Genomic DNA, 12768 nt, shown 5'->3' on the forward strand with positions numbered 1-12768 from the left:
CTTTTCTGTCACTAATCTTTTCCTCTCCAGTCTCATCATCGTGTTGTTAGCTGCCCTTCTGAACAGGCCTGATCTTGTCACTCATCTAATAGAAAACCCTAATTGGCTTCTCACTGACTAGAAGATAAGGTTCAAACTTTGAACCTAGCATTCTGTGCCCTAAAGGGTCCCAATTCTTCTTTCCAGCTTCATTTTTCTCCAGTCTTAGTATACCAGGCTTCCAGATACTCAGACTTTCATCCTTTTTTTTTCTTTCCCTTGTGTCCAAAATGTGTCAGTTTCTTTGAAACTTTCTCAACACCCCCCCCCCTCGGAGTTGTTTCCTTCCTTTGTGTTCCCCTAGCATCACCCAAGTAATTACAGTATTTATCAACATTGTGTTTGTTTTAATGTCTATTTCTCATTAGTCTGACAGTTTCTTGAGGGCAGGGACAGTGCTACTACTGCCTAGTAAGGTGCGAGGAAAATAGTAGGAGGTTGAGAACTCTTAGCAGGTAAACAAATTTTTCTTCAGCATATACTTTTTCTTCCAAAAATTTTAAGAAAAGTGTTTTGTCCTCATTATTTTATTTGATTAGTGGATATAGACTACGTAATATTTGATGTTTGTAAATCTTGTTTCACATTGTAGATCAAAATTCAGGCAACATTTTGGTGATGGTAAAGTAAGACTAGACACTGTTAGGAGGGAGCACTGTTAAGATGTTACAGTAACCTAGACAAAAGACCTGAACTAGGCAACTGGCATTAGGAATAGAAAAGACCGAGTAGGATGCAAGATAAGTATAAATTGGGGGACATCAATTGTTTTACCATAGTACTGTTGCCGGAACTGACTAATGCCAGGTTCTTGGGTCCCAATGTCATAGAAATGAGTCCTGTACCTGGTAAAAAGTTCAGCAAGCCACCTTTTATTGAGAGGTAGTTATTGCACCAAGGAACCAGCAAAAAAGGAGCTTGCTGGTTCCCTGATAGGATTGTGTGAGGGGGTTTTTCTGTGCTATTTGGGGAGTGAAAGGGGCCTAGGGAGGGAAGTTGGTGCTGTCCCACAATCCTTACTGCTGTGGTCAGCAAACCATGTCTCCATGTCATGGTCAGCAGATATCTGCTCAACCTTGTCTCATGACAGGGTTTTCTTTCAGGTTTTGTAAAAACAAACTTATGTAGGAGTTTTATAATCTCTGGTTTTTCTTACAATGAATGATTAACTTCATGAGAACGGGACACATTGGTTATTTTTACAAGGTCTGTTGACTGTCTTGTTTTTCTTCCCTTCTCAGTTGTGCTTGAGTTTTTTTCCTTTGCATTCCTTATAGACAGGATGGAGTCTGGCTTTAAAATGGAATCCCTCTTGTTATCCCTTTTCTAGCTCAGTACTAACGTCTAATTTGCTGCAAACATTATGCACCTATAGTGTATAATGTACTTTCTTGGACTTTGGAGATACCAAAAAGGATATAACAAAATCCTTGCCCACCAAGGGCTTAAGGGGCTATGAAGACAGACATGTAAATAGTTAATTACAGCAAGTGATAAGTTTTATAATAGAAGTACGTGCAAAGAGCATAGAAGAAAAAGTCTTTCCCTCTGCTTGAGGGAATTTTGAAAGTTTCATGGTGTTAGTGACATTTCAGTGGAGTATCAAAAGATGAGTCCAACAAGTATGAAGAGCACTCTACTCAGAGGAAACACTATATGCAAAGGCTTGGAAGCAAGAGACCCTTTGGGACTCACGTAGCTGAGTGGGGGTAGGGCAGTATTGGAAAGATAGGCTAGAGTTACATAATGAAAGGTATAGTAGGATGTGTAAGAATTTGACTTTTCTTTGTACAGAATAGTTCATTGAAGCTTTTTTCTAGTATTTTATTGTGAAGATTTTCAAGCATACTGAAACGATAGTTGAGTGGTTACCAGAGGGTAAGGGGGGAGGAGGGTGGTAGATGAGGGTAAAGGGGATCAAATATATGGTGATGGAAGGAGAACTGACTCTGGGTGGTGAACACACAGTGGGATTTATAGATGATGTAATACAGAATTGTACACTTGAAATCTATGTAACTTTGCTAACAATTGTCACCCCAATAAACTTCAATTAAAAAAAGGATTTTACAGTCAGCATTCCATATACCCACTGCTTAGAGTCTACTGTTAATATTTTAGTATCCTTTTTTTAATCACATCTCTACCCATCCATCAGTCCGTCTTAATTTTTTATGTATTTCAAAGTAAATTTCAGATATCAGTACAATTGCCCCTAAACAGTCATTCAAGTTTTTAAACAAAGGTGTGATGTAATAAGAATTGTCTGAGGGAGAGGAGCATTAGCTTTTGTTTCAGCAATTGTATACAGCTTTGCCTGAGATGAGATTTAGACATTTTGATCTTTACCAGGACACTTTAAACCTGCAGTTCAGTTTTCCCCCATTTCATTCTTAAAATTTTCATAAAGAGAAAAGTTAAAAGACTTGTATAATGAACATTCATACACCTACTTCATAGTTCCCACAAAATTATACAGCTCCATTTTGAAATGAGTTTTATACATCTCAGAGATAATGGGGAAAACACCCACTGGGAACCATGAAAGTACAAAAATGTAAGCTTTTGAGTGTGTGCAACCATGAGAATGTCATGAATAAGTATCATCCATACATATACACAGAGCTAATGTTTAACATGTAAATAGTTAATTACTAGTCTCTTGTTTTTCTCACAAACTGATTAACTTCATGGGAACGGGACGTGTTGGTTATTTCTACAATCAACAATTGGGTATTTGCATACACAGGATACTGTGTGTGTGTGTGTGTGTGTGTGTGTGTGTGTGTGTATGATTTGGGAATATGTAAAGTAAGTGTGTTGCTTCATATTGAAATTCAAGTATGGAAAAGCCAGGTGGCAGCAGGGTACTTTTCTTGTGTGACACTTTGCTTTGCCTAAAACTTAGTTGCTGTCACTGAGTTCAGATCATAAGATTTGTATTTGAATTGTTGGGGTTTTCAAAAATAACTGTTAAAAACAGTGAACATTATTAATGAGCTTCCCATAAAATATATTTTAGAGCACATTTCAAAGATATGAATCCCTGATGTTCATCTTGGTATCTTTCACCTTCTATATTGATTTAACTCCTCATTTTAGTTACTCATTGTCAAAGTGAATGCTACTGGAAGCTAGCCATCTTCATTCAGCCCATTTGCTCTATCTAGAAAGAATAGAAATATTAAAAACACAATAAAACCTAAATCTGGAAAAGTAGAGTAAAAAGTCAAGTCCCATGTTCTTCAGTCTCGTGCTTCATAGTTACAACTAAAGTTTGGGTGGGTATCCTTCTATATATCATTCTCTTTGCATTTATTTTTTTAATGTAGATGGGTTCATTCATACTTAACATTCTCTTGTTCTTTTTAGATATCCTCATCAGTCATATAGATCTACCTCATTTTTTCACTACTTTACTGCCATTACATCCCATCTGCAAATCCCCAACAAACTCACCACCACAATGTATGAGATAATTATTTTATGTTGGGATACCACCAGGAACATAAAAGCCATCATGTCAGAGTTTTGCCTTTTCCAATCAAAACAGAACTTCATGCCACTTGAATAGAGAAATAGTATGGTCAACTTTGTTTTCTTTCCTTTTTTATTCACCAGTTCTTGTTAGCTGAGTTCCCTTAACTACTCCTTAACAATTGCCTCTAGTTATTAACCTTTCTCAGTTGGAGTTCCCAGTTCTTCTAGTTTAAAGTAAAAAGGGCTTCTCTTCAAAATCTGCTCACTATTCTTTGGGATTAATAAACTCTTAAATACAAATACCCCTTGAGGTGGGTGAAACTTCATAACTTAAACTTTACTGTGAGTAAACCTTAGCTTGACACTTGTCCTTAATACTTTGAAGTGGATTATACTGGTTGATTTGGAATTGTGACTTCAGAAACAGGCTATGGAAGAATAATAGATCTGTTATCAGAGAATTTGATTATTGGAAGAAGTTAGCCCAGGATAGTGTAGGAAGGTAGAAAAACTGGTTCTTAGCATAATTTTCTGCCAAGGAAGCTTTGTGGCAACATCCTTCCATAGATCACAGAGAGTCAGTCATCTTTGGTACCTCAGGTTGCTGATACCAGAAATGGCTTCAAAATGAAACATACTTAATCACTAGGGATTACGTTTCTTACACAAAACAGAGGTTGAACAAAATCTCAAAAAAAGTTTTGGAGAAGTTATTTAAACAAATTTCATCACGTGGAGCCAGGGAACATTTTTGCTGAAATACTTTGGTTCCTAAGCATGGCCTTTGAATTGTTGTTTGCTAGAGATCAAGGGAATCAGCTAAGAAATTAACTCATTTTGCAGCCATCTCATATGTTAATTCATTAAGGAAGTCTCTTTAACAGTATTGCTTCTATGCAGTATATTGATATATTGCTATTCAGCACAATGGATAACATTTTGAATAAATTGAATGAAGTCCCTTCTACCATAGTATGAGTTTGAGGTGTTTGATCTAATGTCTCCAGTCATTTTGCAGAAGTTAAGCAGGGTCTTTTGACTGCTGTTAGGCTTTCTATTATGTTCACTAATTCAGTTTATAAAAGTTCCCATCTTTTGTAAATTTGTAAATCAGTGTTTGTTTGGTATATTACTAAGAATGTTATTGAGGCTCACAGTGTAGCCTTATGATTTTCATCTTGGCATTTAAAAGTCACTTAAGAAAATATGAGGTATAGCTTGCATTTATCTATATTTAGATTTTAAAAATGACTTCCCCCCAGCTTTATCAAGATAAAATTGATACATTATGTTAAGTGAAATAAGTTAGACAGAAAGACAAATACTGTATAATATTACTAAAGTGTAGAATCTAAAATCACCTTTTAAAAAAATTCTTTATCAATTTCTAATTCACATCTTTTTTTTAATTAAAGTTTATTGGGGTGACAATTGTTAGTAAAGTTACATAGATTTCAGATGTACAATTATGTATTACATCATCTATAAATCCCATTGTGTGTTCACCACCCAGAGTCAGTTCTCCTTCCATCACCCTATATTTGATCCCCTTTACCCTCATCTACCACCCCCCCTCTAATTCACATCTTAATTTCAAATATTTCATGGCTGTAAGATGTGTGACATTCACTTAATTGTTCTGTGTTTTTCTTTTCTTCAGATTCTACTCTGCTATTCAAGTAATGGTCATTATGATTCAGTGTACTCAAAACAGTTTCAGTCAAGTGCAGCTGTTTGTCAGGGTATGTGCAGGCTTTATAAATGTTTGTGTGTGATTTGTTGCCAGTCTTTAAATTGAGGGACCCACCATAAATAGCTCTTTCAAAACCTTGTTGATACCTATTGAATTTGTATACTGGGTTATGGATATTTTCACATGGTTATAAAAAATCTTACTTTGACAATTGGAATTTTGGCCTTTTATTCTTTAGCTGTATTGTATGAGATTCTCTATAAAGATGTATTTGTTGTGGATGAAGAAGCGTTGAAGGCTGCAGTTGAATTGTTTCGAAGTGGTTCCAAGAAGAACAGGAACAGTGCTGTCCCTGGCAGTGAGGACGCCCATATTGACTACAAGAGTTCGACTCAGGATAGGTAATAAAGGGCAAGGGGACATCAGCTACAAGACCATCATATCTCTGTGCATCATTTGCAAGTGGAAGGGACATGGCAAGCTTTTATGACTTAGACTAGACACCCCCTTTCTCCCCTCCCCCCACACGTACGAATGTGTAAGAATATACATTTTTTTTAAATGGGGGTAGAGAAGTTTTACCAAAAAGATAATGTTGTGAGCTGCTCAGGATTTGGGGGTTCGGTCCAAGTCAGAATCAGTTTTTGAGTGTGTGTGTTTTATTGCTAGACGAAACTTTAGAACTGTCTAATCCTGTGATTCTCAAACTTTTATTATATACAAATAACTGAAGGTGCTTGTTAGAAATGCCGATTTTGTGGCTTACCTTCACAAAATTTCAGCTCAGAGTGAGGCCAGGAACCTGCTTTTTAAGCAAACACATGCAAGTATTCTGATGTGGGTAGGCCATAGACCACACTTGGGTAAAAAACTGATTCTCAACCAGCACCATAATTTTGTAGATGGTAATTGAGTTTCAGAGTGGTTACTTGACACACATTCAGCTAGTAGAAAAGAGTCTCTTAAGCTAAGGGGAGTTTTAGCAGCTTTTCACTGTCTGCCTTTTGTACTTACCGTGTTTCCCCGAAAATATAACCTAGCCGGACAATCAGCTATAATGCGTCTTTTGGAGCAAAAATTAATATGTGACCCGGTCTTATTTTACTAAAAGACCCAGCATAATATATAATATAATCTAATTATAATATAATATATACCAGGTCTTATACTAATTTTTGCTCCAATAGATGCATTAGAGCTGATTGTCTGGCTAGGTCTTATTTTCAGGGAAACATGGTACTAGGAATGTATGTTTGGCCTCTGAGGAAGCAGCTATTATTGAACAGCTTTAGTGAAAAACTTTGTGTTTGAGATAATATTTCTTCCTGATTCCTTGTTCTGTCTGGAAATTCAGATAGGCTTAGTGCCAGTCAGGTCTTACCTTTTTGTCTTGCAGTTCTATTTCTTTGATGTTTGATGCTTTCGAGATATATATATATCCACACATGCACACACACACATATATATATGTATACATACATACATACATACATACATACATACATATATGGTAGAAGAGGGGTTTTATTTTTACATTAAAATTTATTGGGGTGTCAATAGTTAGAATACAGGGGACAGCAACCATATATCAAGGTAAAAGTTCTTCATCCTTTACTGATTATTTGTCCTAAGGCCTCAGGCTTATGGGAACAGTAGTATTAGGAAGGCAGCATGTATTATCTATTGCTACATAACAATATTACTACAAACTTGGCAGCTTAAAACAACACATGTATCTAATAATTTATATGGGTTAGGAATCTGGGCACCGCTTAGCTGGATCTTTTACTTAGGGTCTCAAACGACTGCAGTGAGGGTGTTGATCAGGACTGAGTTCCCATCTGGAGCTTTGGGGAAGGATTCACTTCCCCACTCACATGATTCTTGGCAGTATTCAGTTCTTTGCAGGTGTAGAACTGAAAACGTCAGTTTTTTGCTGGCTGTCAGCCAGAGGTAACCCTCAGCTCCTTGCCATATGGGATTGGTGAACATGTCTGCTTGCTTCCTTATAGTCATAGTCAGCAAACGAGAGACCAAGGCAGGCATTACATTCTTATGTAGTGTAATGATACACATCCTGCTTATTGGTTAGGAGCAAACTTAAGGAGAGGGAACTGGCACAAGGTTTTGAATACCAAGAGGTGGGGATCATAGAGACAATCTTAAGAATGTGTCCCCACAGGAGTTATGAAATATAACAGGTAATCTGCTAAGTATATTGTAGCACATACTTATACGAAGGAAGCATAAATGTAAATGTTGGAATGAAAAAGTATTTGCCTCATTTTTAGAACTGAGCTGCTTTAACACTAGGTAGTGGAATAGTTGTTAGGCTTGAGTTTCTTAGCTACTACATTTATATAAAGCTCTTTGTTCTAAATCTTTTTAATTAGGACTGAAGAGTGGGGTGCTTGCTGCAATATTGAAGATATACCAGAGGGGTACAATCAAGGAACAGAAGAAGCAAAGGTTTGAGATTTTCTAGGGCAAAGACTTTTCATAATTTTGGTTTGCAGCAATGTAACTCCAACTAGTTAAGGTCAGATGGTCCTTTCTAATTATATGGTTTGGGGGAGGGAGCTGAGGTTTTCCTTTGTGGAAGTCTTAATCCAAAAATGTATGCTTAATGTTCTCTGAATTTTTATTCTTATGGAATTACAGTTTTTTTCAAAGCAAACTGAACACTTGAGAAATTTCAGCAACTGTTCAATTTAAAGTAATATTACAAACCTAATAGATACTTAGTTTGTATACAGTCTTTTGATGAGGTTTCTTTTTGTCATTAAAGAATAATAGTGCTCATTTGTTTGTCTTGTTCTTTTGTTGCTTTTGGTTTATATACCACATATCAGATGAACACACAATGAGATTTATAGATGATGTAATACAGAAATGTACACCTGAAATCTATGTAATTTTACTAACAATTGTCACCCCAATAAATTTAATAAAATAAAATTAAAAAAAAAAAGAATAATAGTGCTTATCCCTAGTCTACTGAGAAAGTAGGTAATAACCCTGTTTGGAGAAACAGGAGAAATTGTACCATCTACAAAGGCCTAAAATTTAGCAGACCTTCAGTTTGAGGCTAGCTAACTAAGTAGGGCAAATATTATTACAACAATTTCTATGTATGCCCCAAGTGCTGGTAATTTGGGAAAAGTATTGAATATGGTACATTTCTAGGAAAGAAGAAGAAAAAGGTAATTCCTTTGGAAATTGCAACAGATATTGACCAAAGTGAAGTAAACTTTTCAGCTATTTCCAGGTGATTTTAGGGTACAGAAACACTTGCACCTCTGTGTACATATCAAGATGAAACTTGTTGGTAGCTCTGACTAAATCTTCAATCCTGACCTGTGTTGCATTGATTTATATAAGATCTGTGCTGAATTGGCTGCTTTAGACAGTATTTCCTTCTGCCATCTAAAACCTTTTAGATTATCTGCATTTTGCTTTAGTCTCCATATTTTTAAAATACGCAATAAAATTTATTGTGACATTTATTTCTTTAATAAAAAAGTAAAGGGAGGCATATGTATATAGTTTTCTTTTTAAGGAAGAAAATAACTTTTTCTTAAGGAATACTTTAGCTAAGGATGGTGAGTTTGTAGCATGATTATTTTTGTTTTAGTCTCCAGAAAATCCATCAAAGATGCTCTTGCCCTATAAGGTGCTCAAAGCTCTGGATCCAGAAATCTATCGTAATGTAGAATTTGATGTTTGGTTGGACAGCAGAAAAGGTAATGAAATATCAACAGGATACTTTTGAATCCTTATAGATCCAGGAGAATAATTTTGCAAATTGTTTTTAATGAGAGACATTTTCGATATACTGTTATTAAAAAAAAACACACACAAAAAAAAAAAAACAGCCAGGTGCTTTTTGCCTTATTCAATACATTATTTGAATCCAAAGGAGAAAACAAGTAGGTTTAGAAGTGGGAAGGGATCTTTTAGAGTCTGATGTTTATCTGGAACTTCAACTTTGCAAAGATTGTGTGGAGACAGCCTTTAGATAACTAAGAGTATCGGAAACGTCTAGTAACTAGAAATAAGCTCATCTTAAATTTAAAGGGTTAAGACTGTCCTCATTGAAAAATGAATAGGTCAGCTGTTGGCAAACTATGGCCTGTGGACCAAACCTGGCCTATCACCTGTTTTTGTACGGTCTGTGAGCTAAAAATGGTCTTTATGTTTTTAAATGGCAAAAAAAAAAGGAAAGAACAATATGTTATATAAAATTCAAATAAAAATTATGTGAAATTTAAATTTCAGTGTCTATAAATAAAGTTTTATGACAAAGTCAAATAGTTGCAACAGAGTCTGTGTGGTCCACAAACATTAAAATACTTATCTAGCTATTTATAGAGAAAGTTTGCTAACCCTTGAAATAGGTAATTGATTATCTCTCCTTTATTATTAATAGATAACTAGGTTGATCAAAGTAGGCCTTAAGGTTCTGTCTTAGAGGTAGCCTTTAATATTTCATATTCAACTCCTTGAACCTTGTGGACCTAGGTATAGTTTACAGTATAGGATGAGGTTAAGACCAGGTGGAACACAATAAGTTGTTAAAAATAATAGGTGGCTTTGAAGAAGCTGCATAGTGTTACTTTTTTCTTTTTTTAGTGAAGTATGTTACTTTCAAATTTTACCTTACTGGTATTTGAACAACTCCAAGATTCAGACCTCCTAATTTCCACCTATTTGTGTTTTGTAGCACAAAACTGTAATTGCAGGTCTCCTTAAATTGACCACAGGAATAACCTAACCCATCAGGAGTGACAGAATGACCCTTTCGGACTTCTCACCCCAGATTTTAGCTCCTAGTGGTACCATTATAAGGACACTGTGGTAAAAGTAAATTAGAAAATTAAATGATGTATAATAGGAAAGGAACCAGTTCAGTTGAGCTTGATTCTTCATTTTCTTTTAACAGAACTTCAGAAATCTGATTACTTAGAGTATGCTGGGAGACAGTACTATTTGGGAGACAAGTGTCAGGTTAGTTCCTTCTGCAAAGAATCAATTTGTTTTTTCCAAGATTGTGGTTTTAGTCATTAATATGAGTTCAATAAAACTAATTTACAAAATGCTAGAAAAATTTTTAATGTTTGTGTTAAATTTTAATTATAGACTTTTCTCATTAGATGTAAGGCTCTTTGAGTGTATACTGTGTCCATTGAACCAGACTAGCAGTGTTGATTAGCAACTGCTTTTCAATAAGTAGACACAACTCCATTTGGGGAAAAGTGGTATTTTTGTTCGGCAGAAGCCACATCTGCCAATAGGCTTGAGATTAGACGTGTTCTTATTGTCTCTTCCCCTTTTTCAGGTTCGCTTGGAAACAGGTGGAAGATATTATAATGCTCATATTCAGGAAGTTGGAAACGAGAACAGTTCAGTAACAGTCTTCATTGAAGAATTGGCAGAAAAGTAAGAATATAATGTGTTGAATTCTTAAAATCTTTGGGTCCTGATGCCTTTCTGTAATATTAAATTGAGAATCACCAGGATGCTAGTAAGAGAACCAAAGTTGTATCTGGTACTGGCCTCAGATAAGTTATCTTGAATTGTAAAAGTAAATGCTAAAGTGTGAAAACTCAGTACATATATGTGCTGCATAATGATATTTTGTTCTATGACAGTGGTCCCATAAGACTGTAATGGAGCTGAATTGCCTGTACGAAATAGAAGGATATGTGGTTCAGGAGGAATTTTCTTTTCTCTGATGGGAGCATATCTGTGGGGCTTGATAGTAGATTCTCTTTATCTCACAGCACCTCAGTTTTGAGTACAGAGATTACATCCCCACCCCCTGTTTCAGCATAGGGGAGCCTGTCCCCCCATCATGACATACTTAGAGGGTATTATAGCCCTCCCAGATCTAGCTTGATGTACTTCAGAGTGCATTGCTGTAAATTTTCTGTTGAGGACCTAAGATTCTGTACAAGGACACAGGTCCACAGGAGCTACCTTAACAAGTATTACCATGTTTCCCTGAAAATAAGACCTAGCCAGACTTATATTAATTTTTGCTCCAAAAGACGCATTAGAGCTGGTCTTATTTTCAGGGAACCTGCCACTTCCATAAAAGCTTTCTGTGCTAGTGTGGAGCCAACCTGTCCCTGTACTTTGGGAATATTTTCAGGTTGTAATGATATAAAACAAAGAGAAGTTTTATTTCTTCCATCAATTTAATGCCAGAGAGAGCCTTTTGTCCCCAATAGAGTCAATTGAACTAAAAAAAAATTTCCAAAGTCAAACTATTGCATCCCCAGTTCTACACCCTCTCCATGTTAAACACCTTTTTAAAATGAATACCACAAGGTTTCTTAATCTGACCACTGCTCCAACATGCAGTGGCCAATAGCACATAGTCATGACAATCCCTATGTTCCTTTTTGTCTACATCTTGATTTCTTCCTAGTGATCCTCAGACCACCTTCCACTCCCTGACAGTCACTATTGTGGTCTGCACCTCAACCAGCCAGTTTCTCCTCAATATTTCCAATTAATCCAACCTACATGGAGCTTCATGTTCACATTCATCCAGCTCAAAGGGTTCATGGACAGCACTAACAGCTTTAAAGTTATATTTCTGACCCTGTTGTAAGGAAGCAGGGGTAGGGCTTGTGGGACAGTGTTTACAAAGCCTACCATAGTGTCCAGTAATGTCTTAGGCCTTCACATTCACTCATCACTCACTCACTGACTCACCCAGAGCAACTTCCGGTACTGTAAGCTCCATTCATGGTAAATGCCCTATGCAGGTATACCACTTTTTATTTTTTATACCACATTTTTACTGTGCCTTTTCTATGTTAACACGTTGCGTATGGATCACGAGAATCTTCATGAGGGATTTAAACCCCGCTGTACGCAACGTGTTAAGATATGTTTAGATACACAAATACCATTGTGTTTCAATTGCCTGTAGTATTCAGTACAATAAAATTCTGTGCATGTTAGTAGCCTAGGAGCAATAGGCTATACCATATATCCTAGGAGTGTAGTAGGCTAGACCATCTAGGTTTGTGTTAGTACACTTAGGATGTTTTCACAATGACATAATCACCTAACAACGCATTTCTCAGAACCTACCCACTCTATTAAGCAACACGTGGCTGTATACCTATGTATAAAAGTTTACAAATCCTAGGCACTAGCCAAATTATTAGAAATATCAAATACAACAGAATTCTGGAAAAAACTGTTCATACTAATTGGAAAGCTGGTTTGCTAACTGAGCCTCTGCCAATATCAAGATAATGTAGTCCAGTCATTCTCAAACTTTAACATGCCCCAGAATTGCCGGAGAGCATGTTAAAACAGATTGATGATCTCCGTTCCCAAAGTTTCTGATTCAGTAAGTCTGTGGTGAGGCCCAAGAATTTGAATTTCTAACAAGTTTCCAGGTGATACTGATATTATTATCCACTTTAAGAATGATCAAACTGGTTATATTACCCCAACGACCAAAAACCACTTAGCAGCTTAAAACAATAAAGTCATTTCCTGCTCATTTAGCATGTTCATAGTGGGTCAGCAAA

General features: G+C 36.2%; 1 protein-coding gene across 1 annotated transcript in view; it reads left to right on the forward strand.

The window, feature by feature from the left end:
* Positions 1–12768, forward strand: part of ALG13 (ALG13 UDP-N-acetylglucosaminyltransferase subunit) — a 74350-nt gene that overhangs the window by 25655 nt on the left and 35927 nt on the right. The window contains 6 exon segments of the mRNA XM_074323865.2: positions 5180–5261; positions 5451–5613; positions 7606–7681; positions 8847–8955; positions 10155–10219; positions 10551–10651. Of these exon segments, the coding sequence (XP_074179966.2) occupies positions 5180–5261; positions 5451–5613; positions 7606–7681; positions 8847–8955; positions 10155–10219; positions 10551–10651 (596 nt within the window).

Source organism: Rhinolophus sinicus, chromosome 18 (genome assembly GCF_057876585.1).
Source record: "Rhinolophus sinicus isolate RSI-liver-muscle chromosome 18, RSI-T2T, whole genome shotgun sequence".
NCBI lineage: Eukaryota > Metazoa > Chordata > Mammalia > Chiroptera > Rhinolophidae > Rhinolophus > Rhinolophus sinicus.